At 33.5% G+C, this 24,088-nt stretch overlaps 1 protein-coding gene across 3 annotated transcripts in view; it reads right to left on the bottom strand.

Annotated features, from left to right (window-relative positions):
• LOC145297770 (uncharacterized) overlaps window positions 1-24,088 on the bottom strand; it is a 576,130-nt gene that overhangs the window by 49,710 nt on the left and 502,332 nt on the right. For all 3 annotated transcript variants that reach the window (XM_080144014.1, XM_080144016.1, XM_080144015.1), the window contains 2 exons: window positions 19,065-19,232; window positions 1,537-1,689 (listed from right to left, as the gene is read on the bottom strand). In XM_080144014.1, coding sequence (XP_080000140.1) covers window positions 1,537-1,689; window positions 19,065-19,232 — 321 coding nt within the window. The remainder of the gene's footprint in view (window positions 1-1,536; window positions 1,690-19,064; window positions 19,233-24,088) is intronic.

Below are 24,088 nucleotides of genomic sequence, written 5' to 3'. Positions count from 1 at the left end.
TGCGAATGAGACAGGTAAATAAAAACTGGCGTGAAGCGAACAGGGGAATGAGTTGGAAGAAGGCGTGTGTTATGTACGTAAGTGTGTGCTACGTACGTAGTCATGGGCAAGTCAACTTGAAACAGTGTCGAGTTTTGGAAGTGGAAGTTTTGACAGCAGAATGTTGAGTTGGGAGTTTTGACAACATAGCATCAAGTTTTGATGTTGGAAGTTTTGACGGCAGATTATCAAATTTATTGGATAACTACCATTTCAGCCGGCGTTGCCCGGATGTTTGGAGGTGTATGTTGAGAAAAAAAAATCGATCAGATTTTTTAATTTTGACCCCTATTATGACCCCTTTACATTTATTGTTTTAGACTCAAATCAAGTTATTAAGTTAGATCCATGTCTAAGGAACCTATATCTAAAATTTCAAGTGTTTAGACCGAAAATTGTCGGAGGAGTTTGGTAGAGTTCTCACAGGTCAAATCATTGAACTTTGACCCCTTAACAGCCATATTTCTGGCCGAAAACCAATCACAAAAATTTTCCCAAATCTCAGTACCCTGTATATCAAATTTCGAGTCTGTAGACTTAAAATTGACAGAGTTAATGCATAGGGAAATGTACACAGACACACACTCACACAGACACGTTCACTTTTATAGATATATAGATTTGTTAGTTTAACGGATAATAAATATATATTGTTATACTAGCGAGGGGGCACCTGGCTTTGCTCGGTCGTAAAATACATTTAAATATGATATTTTAATAAGTCCATATTTTGTATATATCATTATAGAATCGTGATTTAAAGTAAAAAAAAATATTTGGGTGCCACTAGCTAGAATCGAAATCAAAAACAAAAACTGTAGCATTCAAAGCTGGTGATGTTACCACTGTACCAACGTAAAACGTATATGAACTTATTAAAAATGAAAAACAAACTAAGATGAATATACAAAATTTATAACGATTTTTTCAATTTTCACCCCCTTTTTGACCCTTTAAAAACTATTTTAACCGGCTAAAGACCCATAAAAGAATGGTCCGTAACAAAATTCAATCATTTGAGGCCACTCTATGACTTTTAATTTCGGCAGAGATAGAGTTTGAAAATATGGAGACAGGCAGGCATACATATATTAGATTTTTATATATCAGTGTGTCGTCATTCTTTTAAACATAGCAGAAATACGACACTACTTACTTCTAACCGTTTCAAAGATGGCGTTGTTCATCCAATCAGATGTCAAAGGCTCAACATAAAAAGGTAAACAGAAAACAATAGTCTGCCTGCTTCCCTCCGGACTACAACTTGGATGTCTTCAAGTCCAATGTTAACAAATTCCTAATGAACCGCCCCCTTAATTAAACACTTCATCAAATCTCCACACTAACGTAATGCACTTGCAATAACCCTTATCCCTGAGTGGCTTCCGGGCCTTGATAAGTGGTGATCACTGTGTAAAAAAAAAAAAAAAAAAAAAAAATAGCAAGGCATTGAAGTTAGACTTAACGAAGACTAATAAAGAAAAAAATAAAACTCACGGACACAGGACGTTGATCCAATCTCCCAAGTTTTAAAACCGGATCCACAAGGTTTACAATTTTGCTGAAAGGAAACATCTTGATAAGTATCCATAGGACATGGAAGGCAGGTGTTATTTGGCGAATGCAGGTAAGTTCCGGCAGTACAGTTCCCTAAAAAAAAAAAAAAAGAAAAGAAAAATCGGTCATAAAAAAATTGTTTCTGTTTAAATTATACATGTTATATATGTAATGTTGTCTGGGACCCAACACGGTGTAATCTCAGTCGCAACGTAGAGAACAGAAAAAGAACTTCGACTCGCTTTTTGTTTTATACAACGGCATTTATTTCTTCATTCTCTAGTTACGTGACGTCTTTCATGTGATCGTCTTTTCGAATGTCATGCACGCCTCTATGGGATCTGGAACGTTTATCGTCTCTAATGTGGGTGTTTATTTGCTTCCCCACGAGAGCAAATTAGGCATGATGTCGTTTTTTAATGTGGAGAGGGAGGGAGAGGGAAAGGGGGACCAGCTCCCCCGAGAGGAGGGGAGGGCGAGATGGTAGTGAGATCCTCTTGGTATATAGGGTTGCCCCTACATGGACCAGAAACTCATTGCCACAAGGGCAATGGTCTTATATGTGGGGTTGCGCTCACATACGGTTTTTAGTGCAGCATCTGCCGGAACAGATATTAAATCTTTTATTCAGGCTAAAAAATTCAACATGAACAAAAAACTTAGGCACAAGGCCAACTACAAAAGAGGGGAAAATGGGGGTCGTTGGTTATCCTTGTCACTCCAGAACTAAACAAAGATGTCGCTTTACTAGTATTTTCTTTCACCATAATACCGCATACTGGGGGACGTTCTATTTAGCACCCAACTGCTTAAAACATTTTTTTTAGCGTGAAAAAACAAAACAAAAGAAGATAACAAATATGGTAATACAATAATTCATGTGTGTCGAGGGTGGGCGGAAGAAAAATACAACAGTGGTTAGTAGGAACCTGTGGGAACATGCCAACCGGATGCTAACGTCTCCAGCATAAGAGACAAAATAAAAAATCGTCGTTTGCACATGGTTCCACGCATCGTTTCCGTTTGGGAAAAAAAAAGATAACCATGAAAGAATTATCAACCAATGGCAGAGCTCCGCGCCGAAAATAAAGGCCTAAAATATCACAGCCGCTGGGAGCCGGTTCACGACTATAAAATGAGGGGACCAGAAAGAAAAGAAGAGAGATTCGCCCAGCTGCGTCAGTGAACGCACGGACATTCTTCTACTCGACCTAAAGAAATGAAGAAGAAGAAAAGGAAAAGAAAAAAGAGATTCGCCCAGCTGCGTCAGTGAACGCACGGGGAGATTCTCCCACCCGACCTAAAGAGATGAAGAAGAAGAAGAAGAAGAAGAAGAAGAAGAAGAAATAAGGCACCAGTGAACTGAAGCCAACTCCGCTCTCACGTTATGGGCCAAGACGCCTTCAATTCTAACAATGCCTATTTCACACAAACCAAAGAAAAAGAAGGAGAAAAACACAGGAGGCGAAGACGCCGCGCTGCTAGTCGTTGATAAAAGTAGTCGCCGCTTTCAAGTTAAAAGCCTGGACACATGTCACCGAAGTAGCACGACCGGCCACCCACTTACCACCCCCGTCGTCTGAAAAGATAAGTAAGCTTTGTTTAATTATACAAACCTACAAAAGTTCATTCCTTATCAATGCATACACACGCTGGACTACCATTCTCAATTTTGCTACAACATTTATTTCTCTTCCCACGCGCGAACAAACAATAGTGACCCGAACTTGAGATGAAAACACATTTCCTTTTCTTGCTACAACACCAGTCCTGCAACAAACATTGGTTACATACGCGCGGACATGTTATAACTAAAACGTTCATTTCTTTCAACAGCAAATAAACGACGTCTACCTTATCCATTAATTGAGTCTTTGTTTCCTTCAATTCCCATTCGTTTCATTATTCTTTTGTAACGCGATTGGGGTATTTATATATGCGAGTCCCCTGCAAACCTCCCAACTCCGTACAGTTGATCGATCGCCCGTTCCACTTCGGTTTGTAAAGGAACCAAACCTCCTGCGGGACAGTCTCTAAGTGGAGATTCCCTCTAGATGGGATGAAATGGAGCACTTTAATCTTGTTACCCGGACCACAGGGGGGGGGCAGGGAGAAGTTCTCGTCTCCTCTAATGTGATCTCCTTTTTAAAGTCTTTGTTTTCCCTACCAGTGACATCATTTCGCGTACATTTGCATCCGTGCTATGTCATATATATATTGATTGACCGTCTTTGCAGATGATGCCGTCCCTTTTTCTTCAGTTGTTGTTGTTACCATTAAGGTCTTTCTTTGCATGACTTCATAGATGTTATAGTCAGTTAACCTACTTCCTAATTTCCGGCGTGGCTTTTATCGGAAGCGATGATAAAGCAAACCAGTTTCTTTGCTTTTATTTTCTCTCTCACGCCTATCTCCTCCGTACATTTACTCTTTTTTTATTACGTTTTTCGAATCGTTATTTTTTTGTTTATTTAATAATCGTTGAAACGTTTTTACAGTCATATTTAAATTAAGAATTATTCAAATTAGTTTTATTTTTTGGAAAAAGAATTATTGCAAACACTTTGTGCACTCTATTCTTTTTTTTTTTTTTTTTGAAAAAGAATTATTTAAAACATTTTTGGGGGAATATTATGCATTGGATACGTTTTTTTATGATGTTTAAAAAAATTTTATTTTGATTTCAATAATTTCATTAGTTATTTTGATTTCAATAATTTCATTAGTTATTTTGATTTCAATAATTTCATTAGTTATTTTGATTTCAATAATTTTATTTGTTATTTTGATTTCAATAATTTCATTAGTTATTTTGATTTCAATAATTTCATTAGTTATTTTGATTTCAATAATTTTATTTGTTATTTTGATTTCAATAATTTCATTTGTTATTTTGATTTCAATAATTTTATTTGTTATTTTGATTTCAATAATTTCATTAGTTATTTTGATTTCAATAATTTCATTAGTTATTTTGATTTCAATAATTTCATTAGTTATTTTGATTTCAATAATTTTATTTGTTATTTTGATTTCAATAATTTCATTAGTTATTTTGATTTCAATAATTTCATTAGTTATTTTGATTTCAATAATTTCATTAGTTATTTTGATTTCAATAATTTTATTTGTTATTTTGATTTCAATAATTTCATTAGTTATTTTGATTTCAATAATTTCATTAGTTATTTTGATTTCAATAATTTTATTTGTTATTTTGATTTCAATAATTTCATTTGTTATTTTGATTTCAATAATTTTATTTGTTATTTTGATTTCAATAATTTCATTAGTTATTTTGATTTCAATAATTTCATTAGTTATTTTGATTTCAATAATTTCATTAGTTATTTTGATTTCAATAATTTTATTTGTTATTTTGATTTCAATAATTTCATTTGTTATTTTGATTTCAATAATTTCATTTGTTATTTTGATTTCAATAATTTTATTTGTTATTTTGATTTCAATAATTTCATTTGTTATTTTGATTTCAATAATTTCATTAGTTATTTTGATTTCAATAATTTTATTAGTTATTTTGATTTCAATAATTTTATTTGTTATTTTGATTTCAATAATTTTATTTGTTATTTTGATTTCAATAATTTCATTAGTTATTTTGATTTCAATAATTTTATTTGTTATTTTGATTTCAATAATTTCATTAGTTATTTTGATTTCAATAATTTTATTAGTTATTTTGATTTCAATAATTTCATTAGTTATTTTGATTTCAATAATTTCATTAGTTATTTTGATTTCAATAATTTTATTTGTTATTTTGATTTCAATAATTTTATTTGTTATTTTGATTTCAATAATTTTATTTGTTATTTTGATTTCAATAATTTTATTTGTTATTTTGATTTCAATAATTTCATTTGTTATTTTGATTTCAATAATTTTATTTGTTATTTTGATTTCAATAATTTTATTAGTTATTTTGATTTCAATAATTTTATTTGTTATTTTGATTTCAATAATTTTATTTGTTATTTTGATTTCAATAATTTCATTAGTTATTTTGATTTCAATAATTTCATTTGTTATTTTGATTTCAATAATTTTATTAGTTATTTTGATTTCAATAATTTCATTAGTTATTTTGATTTCAATAATTTTATTAGTTATTTTGATTTCAATAATTTTACTAGTTATTTTGATTTCAATAATTTTATTTGTTATTTTGATTTCAATAATTTCATTTGTTATTTTGATTTCAATAATTTCATTAGTTATTTTGATTTCAATAATTTCATTAGTTATTTTGATTTCAATAATTTCATTTGTTATTTTGATTTCAATAATTTTATTTGTTATTTTGATTTCAATAATTTCATTAGTTATTTTGATTTCAATAATTTTATTAGTTATTTTGATTTCAATAATTTTATTTGTTATTTTGATTTCAATAATTTTATTAGTTATTTTGATTTCAATAATTTTATTTGTTATTTTGATTTCAATAATTTTATTTGTTATTTTGATTTCAATAATTTCATTTGTTATTTTGATTTCAATAATTTCATTAGTTATTTTGATTTCAATAATTTCATTAGTTATTTTGATTTCAATAATTTCATTTGTTATTTTGATTTCAATAATTTTATTTGTTATTTTGATTTCAATAATTTCATTTGTTATTTTGATTTCAATAATTTCATTTATTATTTTGATTTCAATAATTTTATTTGTTATTTTGATTTCAATAATTTTATTTGTTATTTTGATTTCAATAATTTCATTTGTTATTTTGATTTCAATAATTTCATTAGTTATTTTGATTTCAATAATTTCATTAGTTATTTTGATTTCAATAATTTTATTTGTTATTTTGATTTCAATAATTTCATTTGTTATTTTGATTTCAATAATTTTATTTGTTATTTTGATTTCAATAATTTCATTAGTTATTTTGATTTCAATAATTTCATTAGTTATTTTGATTTCAATAATTTCATTTATTATTTTGATTTCAATAATTTTATTTGTTATTTTGATTTCAATAATTTCATTAGTTATTTTGATTTCAGTAATTTCATTAGTTATTTTGATTTCAATAATTTCATTAGTTATTTTGATTTCAATAATTTTATTTGTTATTTTGATTTCAATAATTTCATTTGTTATTTTGATTTCAATAATTTCATTAGTTATTTTGATTTCAATAATTTCATTAGTTATTTTGATTTCAATAATTTCATTTGTTATTTTGATTTCAATAATTTTATTTGTTATTTTGATTTCAATAATTTCATTTGTTATTTTGATTTCAATAATTTCATTTATTATTTTGATTTCAATAATTTTATTTGTTATTTTGATTTCAATAATTTTATTAGTTATTTTGATTTCAATAATTTCATTAGTTATTTTGATTTCAATAATTTCATTAGTTATTTTGATTTCAATAATTTTATTTGTTATTTTGATTTCAATAATTTCATTTGTTATTTTGATTTCAATAATTTTATTTGTTATTTTGATTTCAATAATTTCATTAGTTATTTTGATTTCAATAATTTCATTAGTTATTTTGATTTCAATAATTTTATTTGTTATTTTGATTTCAATAATTTCATTTGTTATTTTGATTTCAATAATTTTATTTGTTATTTTGATTTCAATAATTTCATTAGTTATTTTGATTTCAATAATTTTATTTGTTATTTTGATTTCAATAATTTTATTTGTTATTTTGATTTCAATAATTTTATTTGTTATTTTGATTTCAATAATTTCATTAGTTATTTTGATTTCAGTAATTTCATTAGTTATTTTGATTTCAATAATTTCATTAGTTATTTTGATTTCAATAATTTTATTTGTTATTTTGATTTCAATAATTTCATTTGTTATTTTGATTTCAATAATTTCATTTGTTATTTTGATTTCAATAATTTTATTTGTTATTTTGATTTCAATAATTTCATTTGTTATTTTGATTTCAATAATTTCATTAGTTATTTTGATTTCAATAATTTCATTAGTTATTTTGATTTCAATAATTTTATTTGTTATTTTGATTTCAATAATTTTATTTGTTATTTTGATTTCAATAATTTTATTTGTTATTTTGATTTCAATAATTTCATTTATTATTTTGATTTCAATAATTTTATTTGTTATTTTGATTTCAATAATTTCATTAGTTATTTTGATTTCAATAATTTTATTTGTTATTTTGATTTCAATAATTTCATTTATTATTTTGATTTCAATAATTTTATTTGTTATTTTGATTTCAATAATTTCATTAGTTATTTTGATTTCAATAATTTCATTTATTATTTTGATTTCAATAATTTTATTTGTTATTTTGATTTCAATAATTTCATTTGTTATTTTGATTTACATAATTTCATTTGTTATTTTGATTTCAATAATTTTATTTGTTATTTTGATTTCAATAATTTCATTTGTTATTTTGATTTCAATAATTTCATTTGTTATTTTGATTTCAATAATTTCATTTGTTATTTTGATTTCAATAATTTCATTTATTATTTTGATTTCAATAATTTCATTAGTTATTTTGATTTCAATAATTTCATTTGTTATTTTGATTTCAATAATTTAATTAGTTATTTTGATTTCAATAATTTCATTTGTTATTTTGATTTCAATAATTTCATTTGTTATTTTGATTTCAATAATTTCATTTGTTATCTTGATTTCAAAAATTTTATTTTTTATCTTGATTTCAATAATTTCATTTGTTATTTTGATTTCCATAATTTTATTTGTTATCTTGATTTCAATAATTTTATTTTTTATTTTGGATTTTAATAATTTGATTTTTATATTTCTTAACATATATTTATTATATAAATTCAAATAAAAATATTTTATTTTTAAAATTAAAAATATCTTTTCTTTTAATAATTTCATAAACATATATTTCTTATAAAATTTCAAATAAAATAAAAACTTTTATTTTTTTTATTTTGTTATTAAAAGTGCGAATAAAGACTAATTTTGTTATTTTTATCTGTATAGTTTTGTTCCTTTTTATTGTATATTTTTGTAATCATGTCCTTTTCTTATATTTTATTTCAATAAATCGCTTCACAAAAGAAATAATGGAGAACAATAAAGGTGACGGAACTGATTTGCCTTGTCACCACTTCCGGTAGCAGCCATGTTAGCTGACTATAAGCTGTTTTGAAGACCAACTTCTAATCTCCAAAGTTGAAAACATAGTTATATATAAAAGAAGTAGCTTTGCCTGGGTTGATAGTATTGGCTTTTTAGAATTTTATTTTTGTATATAGCGATTTGCCTTTTAAGACCTGGTACTAATTTAAAGATCTTCCCATGTATTAGACACAGCCTTGGAGGGTGCATAGACAATAACACGAGAGTTCAAATTATTGACATACTGGCATATTGGCAGACTTCAAGCTTTGTGTGCTTTTAGAAGGTTATTCTGTCAGCCTGTATGCGATTACTTCATATATATATTTTAATCAACTAACATATATATCTTATAATATAAAGCTGAATGTGTGTGTGTGTGTGTGTGTGTGTGTGTGTGTGTGTGTGTGTGTGTGTGTGTGTGTGTGTGTGTCTGGTCACGAATAGGCTCCTATATGGTTGACTATTTTAAAAAACTGATTACATATAATGATAGAAGATGTATCGAGACACAGGAATGGGTATGTTTGATTTGGCAGAACGGTGGTTCATTAAAATTGTGGGGTCTGCGTTCGCGCCTGGTCCACAAAGTATGGAAATAAAAAATTTAAAAAAAAAAAGGTTTACAAGTGTTTTTGACATAGATGTACATAAGAATACTTTGATAAGTATGTTTTAACTTAAATAGGGATGATATAATAAAAGTGTGGGGCCTGCGTTCGCGCCTGGCCTCCGTAGAATGGAAATAGGCACAAACTTTAATAAAGACTTTTCATATCTATCTGCGTAAGTATACTTTAATAATTATGTTTCAATTTGAAGAAATATGGTATAATAAAATTATGTGGTGTTCGTTCGCGCCCGACCTCCATAGAATGGAAATATGTGACAAAGTTTAACAAGGTTTTTTTATATAGATCCACAGAATATTGTGATAAGTGTTTCAGTGTGAACAGGTATGGTATAATAAATTATGGGATTTATCTATTTTATTTTTACTTTCATCATATTTTGCTTTGGTTTTGATACCCCCAAATTCGAAACTATCTCTTTACAATCCTTCCTTTTCATAACCTATCATAAATCAGAGTCCATTTTCTGAACGCTGTTTTTGAACCCAGTCAACGACGGGTACCTTTGCTAGTATATATATGTATATATATATATAAGAGTAAATAGTTAATAAAACATGTTAAAAACACTTTGAAAAAGAGTTAAAAACATATTTAATCTGAAAAGGAAACACTTAATAAGTGGATAGTCCTTAATCCGCGAAGTTTCGAAGAAATACTTTCCTTCTCATCAGAGGGTAGGATTTAGCAAAATGCTGGATCGGATTTTGCATACAAGCTCTATCTTTATAAGCTCTATCTCCTATTTGGTTTTATCGAGCTTTTACATCCGGTTGAGATTACTTTATAAATATTAATTCTTTAATATTTATAATATACTTTAGTTTTATCATCTTAGATCATTTTGGTAAATTTAATTGTAATTTTTATTTTATATACATATAACTTAATCAACTAATAAAAACGTTAATCTATGGGAGGGAATGACGACAAATCTGATTGGTTGACTAGCTAGAGTAAACACCACGTGGACATATGAGGGGCGTGCAATAAGTAATGCCCCTGACCCATTCCCATAGCAGTAGAGCAACGAAACTTGGCACAGTTAATATGAACCACCCAGAGTTATGCATTTCTCCCATTGTTTGATGCATCTCTGGAGACCGTTTTTGTAGAACACCCCAGGTTGGTCCTCCAACCACGACGTGACTTCAGAAATCAAGACTGCATCATCTGGGAAACGCTTTCCTTTCAAAAACGACTTCATGGCTGGGAAGAGGTGAAAGTCAGAGGGTGCAAGGTCAGGAGAGTAGGGAGGATGGAGAGGATTTCATAACCACATGCCCGTGCTTCTGATTTGGTGAAATGCGAGTTGTGGACCGGAGCGTTGTTCTGCAGGAGGAGGGTACCTTTGCTGATCTTGCCCCGCCTCTTGATTTAGACAGCTTCCCTTAATTTCCTCAAAAGTGAAGCATAATAGGCTCATTTATTGTAGTACCCTTTGCCAGAAAATCTGTCATCACTACCCCATCCTGGTCCCAGAAGACTGTGAGCATGACCTTGCCAGCGGAGGGCTGCACCCTTGCTTTCTTTGGAGGTGGTGAGTCCAAGTGCTTCCACTGCATTGACTGGGCTTTGATCTCTGGATCATAGTGATAAACCCAGGTTTCATCCTGTGTAATCAGTCTTTTGAAAAACTTTGACTCATCTTCTTGGCACATCTCCAAATTCATCCTCGAGCACTTGACATGTTCTCACTTCTGGAATGGTGTGAGCAACCTGGGAATCCATCTGGCAGACACCTTATGCATATGCAAATGGTCATGAACGATAGTTTCCACAGACCCTGTACTAATCTTGACATCTTTGACTATTTGACGAATAGTAATACGCCGATCTTCCAAAATGGCAGCCTCAACTTGATGGACAGATACCTCATCAATGGTAGAAGGGGGGGGGCGACCAGGTTTGGGAGCTGTTTCTACAGACTTCCGGCCATGTTTAAATTCACGATGGCAGCGTTTCACAAGGTCATATGATGGGGCATTATCACCATAAGTTTCTTTCATTTCATCAAAAGTCTACTGTGGTGTGCGTCCTTTCAAATACAAAAACCGGATCACTGCTCGACATTCAACGGGCTCCATTTCATACCTGACCCAGTTCAAACACCTGTAAAACAGAAACAACAATTAGTTCAGAGCTGCAATTTGACACATAACCCGTAGAGATATAAATCATTGTACATGTAAAATTTCAGCTAGATCAGACAACTGGAAGTGGGTCAGGGGCATTACTTATCGCACGCCCCTCATATAAAAACAATTAGTAACACAAATTATTTATATCATTTGGATTCTTAAGACTACTGTTCTTATTTTGAATATCATTTTCACAACGTTTCAGATAATGTAATCTCTGCCCTTCTTCAGGTTTATCTTGTCGAACTCTTGAAATGTTTCTGTCGAACTCGGGGATCTGGATGGGATTTTACAATTGTATTTTTCGGCGACTGAAAATACAATTGCGAATTACTAAAAACCCCATCTAGACATGCTATCCCCTTGAAGTAAATAAAGGGTTTCGTTTGAAATTCTGCGTAGAATCCCGAGTTCGGCGGAAACATTTCTGAGTTCGACAAGATACACCTGAAGAAGGTCGGAGGTTACATCGACCGAAACGTTGTGAACAAAACACTCAATCAAAATAATACGAATGTTCAATCGAAAATTCAGAAAAATTATTTAGTCCGACCATTTCTTATATGGATGAAACGCATATGCCTCTGTGTAGATTAATTGTCATAAATATATTTTCATACCTTACTATATAAACTATATATAAGAAATATTGAAATGCTGAAAATAACATTGAAATATAAAAATCCATCAATTTTCAAAAATAAGCACTTCTCATTACAGGGAAAAAACCAGTAAAATAACAAATTACTGATAAACAAAGTTCAATATATATATATATATATATATATATATATATATATATATATATATATATATATATATATATATATATATATTATGCATATATTCTGCCTGAAATAAAATGAAGATCAATAATTTTATTGTCGTAAAAATCTGTGAAATCGCCCATTTTTCGATCAAATTGATTTTTTTTTTTTATTACATTTTCACCCCAAACAAGACGCATTGCCACTTTGGTGTAGGGGGCTACTATCAGGGGCAACAACTACTGGGGCACTATGTTGGGATTTGGGCAGCAAGATGTCGGTTTACGTTACACTTGAACTTCTGCATGTTAGTACAGTTGGGGAAGCAGGGACCTGGAATGGAATTCCAGAGTCTAGCGTTCTGGGGAAGAAACTACTGGAGTAGAAAGATCTTTTACATCTAGGGATCTCTATTGTGTGGGGGTGGGATTTAGCTGCCTGTTGGGTTTGTTGAGGGTGTCTATGTCGTGGGAGCACAAGTGTCTGCAGTTTGCCAGAGCATTCACCATTAAAATACTTGTAGAACAGGCAGAAGGATGCAACGTTTCGTCGATGGGACAGAGGCTGAAGCTTAGATGCCAGTTCAGGGCCTATCAGATTGGCGACTCTCTTTTGAACGTTGTCTAGGAGCGAGAGACTAGTAGCAGATGCACCACCCCAAATGTGACAGCAATACTCCATACATGGGCGAATGGTGGCCTTTTAGAGGTACAGGATACTTTCGGGTGTTAGTAGTTTTTTAGCACAGTAGAGAGCGCCTACCTTCTTCGCAGCGGCCCTGACAATGCTTTCAATGTAATTATTCCAACTCATGTTTCCTGTGAACGGTAGGCCAAGCAGTTTGAAAGATGTACTCTCAGATAAAGAATCACTGGCCATTGTTATTGGTGGCAGAGAAGGTTTCTTGTAATTATTGAAGGAAACCAGTTTAGTCTTGGCAGCATTGAATGTGGCCATCCATTTTTCTCCCCATTCCACTACAGTTTGGAGGTCATCCTCTAGTGTTTTTGCCATTTCTTTAGATATGTGTTCATTTTTTTTCCTGTCATGCCTGTTATAGAGTGTGGTGTCATCAGCATATATACCCATCTCAGAGGCAATTTTGTCAGGGAGGTCATTAATGAATATTAGGAACAATAGAGGTCCAAGGATAGACCCCTGAGGCACTCCCGCATTTATATCATATTTTCTAGATGTACGACCGTCGAGGACAACCTGGATTTTTCTCTTATCTAAGAAGGATTTAATTATGTTAAACATTCTACCAGTGATACCGTATGATCTAATTTTGGAGACCCTCATGCCATACCCTGTCAAAAGCCTTGGATATATCTAGAGCTACCACTCTGCCTTCCCCCGTTTTGTCCAGTGAATGGTATATACATTCAGAGATTACAGTGAGGATGTCTGCTATAGAACGGGCTTGTCTAAATCCATATTGTTTGTCAGTCAGAAGTTTAGCATCTGTAAGGTGATGGACTAGAGCATGGTTAATTAAGGTCTCAAATATTTTGGCAAAAAGTGGGAGGAGGCTAATGGGGCGATAATTTGATGGTTCAGTTCTTTTGCCAGAATTCTTGAATACTGGTACCACAGAAGCAGTTTTCCAACAGCCCGGAAAGCAAGATTCATTAAGGCATTTGTAGAATTTGGAGAGAACTGGAGCTACTTCGACTGAGCACTTTTTTAATGGCACAGCTGGGATGAGATCGGGTCCACATGCATTTGAAGTGTAAAGGTTTTTTATGATAGCATAGGTAAGCAGGGGTGATTTTTTTATGATAGCAGAGGTAAGCAGGGGTGATTTTTAGATCGTGTAGCGTGGTGTCTGTCTGCAAAGGAAAGTCAGGTTGGGGGTGGTTGGAAGGGTCCAGTGTGGAGCTTGAGGCAAACCGACTGGCTTGTCGGTTGCTGAGCAAACAACCTCGTGATTGTTGGTTAGTGGGGGAATTGTTGATTGCCCATTATTTACTACACTGTCATAGATTTTCCAGAAGTCACGAGTTCCTAATTTTTGTGCTTTGATGCGTTGTTTAGTGGTTTCAGTAAATTCTCTCTTAGCTGTCGCTATTTCTTTATTAATGTTACTTCTAGCTTCTATATACTTCTGTCTGTTTGAACTGGACTTATGTCGGTTAAATCTGAGGTATGCATGCTGCCTTTGAGCAATGGCTATTGCGCAAGTAGAAGTAAACCATTGGGGAGAGTGGGCTTGCTATAAAATTTCCGCATGGGAACATGTGCTTCAATTGCTGTTTTGAACCATTCTGTGGTCTCATTTGCGCACTGTTCAGCAGGAAGAGAAAAAATATTTCCCCATGGGACATCTCTTATAAGATCTCTGATGGCTTTTTAGTCAGCCTTTTTATAATATCTCATTGTTTTGAGCACTGGCTCTTCAATTTTGGCTCTAGAGTTTAGGGAGATTTCGACCATTATCACTGCATGATCAGCATTCCCGAGTGGGATGTCAGCATCGGGAACTGTGGTCAGAAACAGATCTAGAAGTGATGTGTGTTGTTCTTGCTGGTCAGGGAAACGGGTTGGAAATGTAACCATTTGTGATAGGGAGTGAGATATGGCGAAGCTATGTGTTGTGCTGCCCGCGGCATCTGTGTAAGTGGAGAATCCAAGCCGATTTTAGTGGTGGACATTAAAGTCACCAAATACATGTACTTGTGCGCTAGTGTCGAGGGAGAATGCTGTGTCTATGCTGTCAGAGACTTTGTATATTATGGTGCAGTCCTGGGTCCAGGGAGAGCGCTAGAGAAAATAAAAGTAGCTAATGTTGTGTTGCATGTTTAGTCTAAAGCACATAAAGGCTTGATCATCCGATTCTAGGTTTGTTTCTCTAGTCAAGGGGAGGGTGTTACAAATGTAGACTCCAAGTCCGTGCATATGTCTGTCAAAGTCCTTACGGTAGAGTGGGAGATAGCCAGGCATGTTAAAGTAATTAGTTCTAAGCCCATGGATGTTCGTGAATGCAAGCCTCAAGGGAGGAGGCAAATTGGATTTGTTTGTCCCTAGGCCTAGTTTAAGCTTATTTTTTTTATTGTACTGTCATCATGTTTCTAAAGACTTTCAGTTAGGTAAGGGGGAGCTGAACAAGAGATTATGCAGGGTATCAGACATGCAACACAAGTAGACCATCAGCTGAACTTTCTTCAACTAGGACTGTGGCCTCAGGAGAGCCCCTTGGGGATGAGTGCAGGGTCCCTTTCCATGCACGACATGGCACTACAAATATCCCGATATTATACAACTGTTGATGGAGCAGTCACTCTAAGTGCTACCAAAGAGTTAGAGCTCCTGTACTACCAGTCAGAAACAGCAGCCAGGAACTGTCAATCCGGTAAGCTCAACCCATCAGAAGAAGGTCAACCCAATCTAATACACAGGCATGTGTGGTACTCAAGCACTCCCAAGTGCCCAGTTTTGAGGGGTGGAATGTGTCGGGAGTGAGGGGAAAACGGCGTTCATTGCCCTAGACAAGAAACAAGATCTACCACTAAGTGTTTTGTTGAATCACTGTGATAGTGTCTCTGCGCCTGACTAATAGGCAAAGAAAGAGTATGGAAGCCGGGTGATAGACAGAGCCTATCTACTCCTTAAGCAGTTTAGGTTTGCAGACCAGTAATTTGTTTGAGTCACCACCTCTAGGAAGGTTATCACCCAAGACTGGAGAGGCCTCCCTCCTATTAGGTTTAGTTTCAGAGTTTTCCTTTTCCTAGACAGGTGATCTGGGAAGATCTACTGGGTCCATCAGCCCTGAGAGAGTTTGCTCCGCGCATTGCGTACTAATCCAGGTCTAGAAGTGTAAGCCATTTTGAGTTTCAGAACAGTTTCAGATGGTTCGCTGCTACACACAAGTCCTGGGAGGTGACTTGTTTGTAGTAGACAGTTCCACAGAACGAAATATTCTTACCGTGTCGAAACCCGGGGAAAAAACATGTGAAATTGCTCCAGAAAAGGTTTAATGTTTTTATGAAAGACAGGAAATTTTATTTTATTTTTTTTTGTAGCACACGAAAAGGTAAAGCCGTAACAATTACCCACTAGTATGGCATAGAGAGGCCCCACCAGAGACTACTGCATGGTCCAGATCCACTCACCAAATGGAAATACGGCAGTCCCAGTACTTTGCGCCTGCTGATAGGACAGTCTCCTTAGTGGTTAATCCAAGGTTCGGGTCCTTGACTATCAGGCGGATAACGTCAGCCCAGACAAAACGTTTACCTCCAGCACCCTTACTAGTGACATGGCCACAAGGACAGACAGAGACAGAAAAATTTCCGACATCTCAGACTACTGTTCACCAAGTACTACCGACCTTTAAGCAGCTTTTTCTTCACCCTTTGTCAGAAAAATCACTCATTGAATGAGGACTGAGGGACAAAAAAGGAGAAGCGAGAGTTACTGGAGCTGCCAATAACACATCCACTGTATTGTCTACTCTCCATTTAAAAAAAAAGAAAAAAAAAGGGGGAGGAGGGGAATGGGTACAAGTGATTTATTTATATCTAAGTAGTAAGTCTGGTGCGAAGTAATAATTCAGGACACTTTTGATGATAATCTCCTCTCCCAATTTGTAAAGTCGGCTTAATATTAATTAACATTCGAGTTTGTCATCTTAGGCTGTATAAGAGTGTTAACTTTGGTCAAAATCGAACTATTCCATTTTTAATCCTGTTTTATTGATTATCGGTACTTATTGGAGGCATTACGATACAAAATCTATATAAGAACTCTTCCAGACACATAAAGTACATTCGTCTGAAATTTTTCAAAAATCGGCTCAACCATTTCAGAGTCCATAGGGAACGAACTCGCACATACCCAAAGTGCCTACTATATATAAGTAGATATAAGATTTGAGTATGGGAGAATGATTACAACACTTTCGATTCACTCGAGACCTTGCCCACCTTTTCTTAAAACTTTTAGAGAATAGCCTTTTCAAATCCTACTTCAAAACTAATTTAATTTTGACGCATTGTTTTTCTACCCACATCACATCCCCCTTCTCTCTCTCTCTCTCTCTCTCTTTCTCTCTCTCTGGCATAGTCCATAAACTTAATAAAATACCATTTTTTTTGCCTATGAACTAGAAAATAATTACATCTTCAATTTCGTTCATATCACTTTGCACAACATTCCAAACTCCTCAGCTTATAGAAAAACAACAACTTAAAATCATCTTATGCATTCCTAATCTGACCTCAATGGAAAGAAATCTTAAATGATCATTGGTTCATTCCTCTACGCTCTTAGAATTTGCACACACACACACACACACACACACACACACACACACACACTGTATATTCTAGGTAAACAAATTTACGACATACTCATCTATATACGTTGCGAGAATTCAACATAAACAACAGCTTTGTGTATGATCGCTTCTCAGACAATTTCTTTTATAACAATTCTCTTCATCAATACGGGGTAGACACCAACTAAATATGAGATGCTTTCAATAAATCTCCAGACATTTTTTTAAATTGTCGTAGACTCTTGAAAATTCAGTATGTTATTGCTATACATCTTATGAGATGTCTGACCAATTTTTATGATTTCAGGTTAAAATAAACAGCTACAGCAGGAATTGGAATACACCCTACTAAAGCCTGATTGTCACAGCTGGTGAATTTTAAAAATGCCATCTGGACATGGGGACACTTTAGAAGAACGAGATGCAATAAAATTTTGTTTTACACTTGAAAAAATGCCACAAAAACGTATGGAATGCTTCAGACTGTTTTTGGACCATTTTCTATAAATCAAGCACCAATTTTTTGAGTGGCATAAGGGATTCAAGGACGACAGAGAGTCTGTGAGGGATGATGAGAGGTGTGGGAGGAGTAAGGAGGTCAGAACACCAAAGTTGATTCGCCAAATAAAGAATTTCATGGATAAGGGTAGTCATGTGTCTATAGAGATTATAAGTGCACAGTTTGATGAGGAACTGAAGATGCAGAAGATTTGCGCGAAGTTTGTCCAAAGGATGCTCCATCCTTGTCACAGACTATTTGATCAAAATAGACATCTCACCTTCCCTATAGTCCAGACCTTGCTCCCTTTAACTTTCAACATAAACAACAGCTTTGTGTACGATCGTTTCTCAGACAATTTGTTTTACACCAATTCTCTTCAGCAGCACAGGTAGATACCAAATATATATATATGTAAGAACATGAAACAAATGAAGGGGAAAAGTTATTTATATGCTAGCTGGCTTGCTATCTTTTTAGCAAACTTCGTCGCTTGAAATACATGAAACACGACTTTAAAACATTTAATTCATAAATTTGTTGTAAACATGAAAATCTTTATCATTTATTCATATAGGGAAACATTCACATTTTAGTAATTTCAATACATTTACCTTTTAATGCGACTGTAAAGAAACGAAAAGAAAGAAATCAAATTTTCCTGTTCAGATAACGGCTAGGGGTCTTTATCCTGAGCCCTCAAAATAAACAAAAATTAGACCATTCTTGTAATGATCCGATCCCTGTTGATTTTGCGATGTGAGTAACATTCTGTGCAGTTCTAGGAGGTCCACCCTCCCAGGTTTTGCTTTCTCTCTTTGAAAAGAGGTTAGTTTATTGCTAACACCAGGGAATGTCAACGGGGATGCCCAAGCACTTTTTGCAGGACAGTACCTATCCTCTAGGGAGGGGGGGGGGGAGCTGACTTCTCAATCTTACTTTCCAATCCTGGTGTCCAAGTTCTTGCGGTGGGAGGGAACTAAATATAAACAAATAAAAATGTATACTTACGGATTGTGCAGTTTGCAGCAGAAATGGCTCCTTCTTCTGGGGTGACAAATTCGGGATCTGGGCAGATGGAGCAAGATTTCTGATTGGGGTCGGCTATATTATTGAAGTATCCGATTGGGCACAACTTACATTTCTTCTCGACCAGTCCATAACCAGGATTACATGAGGCTGTGGTTAATAAACATACACAAAAAAAAAAAAAAAAAATTTAAATAAGCAAACAAACAAAAAACTATAAAGATATAAAATTTTTAAATCATAAATTAGACCTTTAGTATAAAAGAACAGATGTTACATATTACCCAGCCGGAAAAATACGGTTTAAAAATTAAGTGTAACATTGCTGTTTACATCGGAACATGGTGAGGGTCAGTATTATACCCATAAATGAACATAAGTCAGGCCTATTCAAAGAGCTCTAAAAAACCAAAACCAAAAAAACAAAACTAAAAAACAAAACTAAAAAACAAAACTAAAAATCAAAACTAAAAAAACAAAACTAAAAAAACAAAACTACAAAAAAAAAGAAAAAAAAACAAAGCTTTACCTCTATTTTTATTTTGTGTATTCATTTTATTGTGGACTTTTTTTTTACAAGGGAATCACCACCTACCAAGGCCCAGAGACCACTCGAGGATAAGGGTTAAAGAGTGTACAGTGGCCAAAAGCACAATACCATAGTCATCGTTAGAAGTGTAAACTTGGTAAAATTGGATTACTTAAGGGGAACGACTCATCAAGAACTTGTTTACATTGGACTTGAAGACGGCCATATTGTAGTCAGCTGCAAAGCAGGAAAACAGAACAGTTCCACAGGTGTGCAGCTTTAAGAAAGAATCTTTGTTCATGGAATCTATGTTTAGGTTTAGGCACAGATAAAGAATGGGGAAACGAGTGTTTCTCGTGAACGTTGGGCGAGGGGGACCATAGATTGGAGCTCAGACGAGCACTTGCCATGAGAATAACGATAAAGCAGAGAGAGGCTTGCAACGTTTCTTCTGTGAGAAGGAGATTGCAGGGGAGAGAAAAGGGCATCTCCCACTAGGTTACGAAATCTATTCTGAACTCTGTCAAGGCAAGATAAGATCTTCCTAGCAGCTCCTGCCCAGCTGTGACAGCAATACTCCATCCTTGGATGTACCTGGCTCTTATATAGTTATCCTCATCTTTGTGGTTGTTGTTGTTGTTTCGCCAACTCATCTTCTGGCCTTCTTCAGGTGGTTAACCGTGACGGGACAGGAATGCTAAGTCATGCAACTGTATCCAGAAGATGAGTTGGCCAAAAACGTGGGGAAACAATAACTACGAAGATGAGGATAACAGTCCACAATAGAATTTATACACAAATTAGGAAACCTCATCCCAAAGGATTCCAAAAATAAATAAATAAATAAATAATTAAAATAAATAAAATAAATAATTAAAATAAATAAATAAAATAAATAATTAAAATAAATAAATAAAATGAATAATTAAAATAAATAATTAAAATAAATAAATAAATAAAATAAATAATTAAAATAAATAAATAAATAATTAAAATAAATAAATAATTAAAATAAATAAATAATTAAAATAAATAATTAAAATAAATAAATAAATAAAATAAATAAATAAAATAAAAAGCTTTTTTCTTAGAATTGCACTCCTGTGGAACTCTCTCCCGTTTTCCTGCTTTCCAGCTGACTACAACATGGTCGTCTTCAAGTCCAACCTAAACAAGTTCTGGATGAGCCGCACCCTTAAGTAATCCAATTCACAAAATTTCCTCTACTAACAATCACTGCGATATTATCCCATTGACTACCGTACGCTCATTAACCCTTATCCTCGAGTAGCCTCCGGGCCTTGATCAGTGACTCCTTTGTAAAAAGTAAATAAATAAAAATATAAATAATTTAAGATAAAATAAAAATAAAAATAACATAAAATATTTTTTATTCTGCACTTGTTTGCTTATAGCGATTTTCTTTGCAATATGGCCGATATTTACCCAGTGGTTTTGGTCGCTGTATTCCCTTTATAACGTTAAGTGGCTGTTGTGGTGGCACCCACTCTTTACATATGTGGATAATATTACACATAAATAACAGGACTCGGTTAGTCTGAGTGTGTGTTAACCAGAAGCTACCGAAGGCCGAGCCGAGAGCAGATATGTTCTCCAGCCAAGACTCTCTTACCTGACAACCATTATGTAAATATACTGTAAATATACTTTTCCTAATAAACTTCTTATTGGTCTACCTTTGTTTGTTGAGTCTTAATTTTTATTGCCTTATACGTGATTTGTAAACATAACAGTAGCGTTCTACTTTAGTTTAATAATTCGATGATGATGATGATGATAATAATAATAAAAAAATAAAAACTGGAAATAAATAAATAAAAATCCGGGTCGGCATTTTTTTCTATTTTAACAAACGCATTTATTACCTTAATTTTTTATTTTTTTATTTAATTATTTGGACTTTTATCCTCCTCTTCTAGTTGTTGATTTCTACGACGCTTCAGCCAATTATTTGTCTGGCCTTCGTCAGGTTAACCACGACGAAATAGGAATGTTGAATCCTCCAACTACATCCACAGCAATTTCTGTCTTCAATAGCTGTTGTCATCTTACCACGGTTTGGTCAACTAATCCTCTGACCTGCTTTGGGTGGGATCGAACCTGCTACCTCTAGACAATGCTCACCTGGAATCATAGATATTCCACATCTCCATCCACTGCACCACGGGCCACGGGAGTATTGTCAAGAGGTTACAGTTTTCTATCTTTTAGTCTAATCGATTTTTTTTTTCTTATCCGATTTTAGTCGAATCGGCTTTTGACTATTAAATAAATTGTGCAACAAATTTCACGCTAAAAAAAGTGCCATATACGATCTGTTTAGGGATATAAAAAAAAAAAAAAGGCATCCTGACACTATCAGGTTGACAAGAAAGTTCTTGCGGTTTTTAACTCAATTTCAAATGAACATATCTCGATTTAAACAAATTTTATTGATCGAAATAATCAGAATCAACACAGTTTTGCAAAACAAATGTATTCATGCCAGTAACGTAAAAATCTTGTGTTCTGGTGGCGATGAGGTCATTGAAGGCGTTTTTGATATCGCTTGGGTTTTTTATGCATTTTTCATGCAGAAAGTTGTCAAGAGGCTTGAAAAAGTAGTAATCTGTAGGTGAGAGATCTGGAGAGTATAGAGGATGAGACAGAGTTTCATAGCCCAATTCGTTGAACTTCTGCAGGGTCAGTTTAGAAACGTGCAGTCGGCATCATCGTAGAAGAGAATTGGGCCTTTTCTGTTGATGCTGGGTGTTGTTGTTGCAGTTTTTGATGCATTTCATCTATTTGTTAAGAGTATTTCTTCATCGTAATAGTTTCGTCTGCATTCAAAAAATTGCAATGGATGAGACCGATCGCAGACCATCAAACAGTCAGCATGACCATTTTTGGTGCAATTCTGTCATCAGGAAATGTTGTAGAGCTTTGGTGTAAAAGAAGGGAAGATGACACTTCATAACGGCGTTTCTTTTGGTTTTTGTTTAATTCGTGAGGCGCCCATTTATCAAGTTTTTTTGTCTATCCAATCTCTCTCCAGTGGTTGGAAATCGTCGTATACGTTACGTCTAATTCAGTTCTAGAACAGTTGTGCATAGATTGGCTTTGACTTAATTGTTCAATATGTTCATCATCTTCAAGACACTCGTCGTAACCACAAAATTTCTTAACCCACCATTGTGCTGTGCGTTCAATAGTGGTTCTTATGCCAACCCCCTTTTTTCTTTTCTTTTTTTACATAGGCATCACCACATTATCAAAGCCAAGAGGCCACTCAAGGATAAGGGTTAAAGAGTGTACAGTAGATATTGGACAATATAGTAATCATTAGTAATGAAAATTTGGTAAATTTGATAACTTATATAGAACGGCTCATCAAGAACTTATTTACGTTAGACTTGAACACAACCATATTGTAGTCAGCCAGAAAGCAGGAAAACGGAAGACAATTCCACAGGCGTGCAGTTCTAAGAAAGAAGCTTTGTTCATGGAATCTACGTTTAGGTTAAGGCACAGATAAAGAGTGGGGGGAATTATTGATAGTGTGTACAGCTAGACGAGTGTTTCTTGTGAAAGTTTGGCGAGGGGGGACCATAGATTGAAGCTCAGTTGAACACCTTCCATGAAAATAACGATACATCAGAGACAAACTCGCAACATCTCTTCTGTGAGATAGAGGTTGCAAGGAAGAGAAAAGGACATCTCCTACGAAGCTACGAAGTCTATTTTGAACTCTATCAAGGCAGGACAAGTCCTTTCTAGCAGCTCCTGCCCAGATGTGGCAACAATATTCCATCCTTGGACGTACCTGGCTCTTATATAGATAGAGAATAGCATCAGCAGTGAGATATTTACCGAATCGATAGAAAGATCCCACCATTTTTCCAGCGGCCTTGGCAACAGATTTAATGTACGTGTTCCATTTAAGATCAGGAATAAAGGTCAAGCCCAGAAGCTTGTCAAAACTTGAGGCCCCCCTTTGTTGATATCGCGAGCTGTTTCAACAGCTTTTCGGCCTAGCTTGAATCAAAATAAGAAAATTGTGCAAATTTGCTTTTTTTTTTATCTTTTGTTAAACGTTCTGTAAAGAAGACATAATTGTTTTAAAACGATTGCAATTTAAACGATTAGATAGAACGAAAACCGCTCTTTAAAATGATATATAAAGTAAAGGTATTATAACAAAAACTTATTTGAAAGTACATCATTTGAAATCAAAATTAAAATAATCTTACGGAATAATGCTTTAAAAAAATAGAACTAATATAACTTCTAATCAATTTCCACGCCAGCCACACAAAATTTACTATTATACAGCCGTCAACTAAATCGAACGTTCATTTTTTTCTCTTCTAGAGGTCAACCCGCCATCAAACAAACAAAATGAGGGGGAAAAAAAAAAAAAAAACGGAGAGAAAAATGACAAAATAAATAAATAAATAAATAGTCAATTTTCTACGGT

This window comes from Euprymna scolopes, chromosome 18 (assembly GCF_053919585.1).
Source record: "Euprymna scolopes isolate OS-2025 chromosome 18, ASM5391958v1, whole genome shotgun sequence".
In the NCBI taxonomy this organism is placed as follows: domain Eukaryota; kingdom Metazoa; phylum Mollusca; class Cephalopoda; order Sepiida; family Sepiolidae; genus Euprymna; species Euprymna scolopes.
The sequence above is the reverse complement of the archived record's forward strand: the minus strand, read 5'-3'. Positions and strand labels throughout refer to the sequence as shown.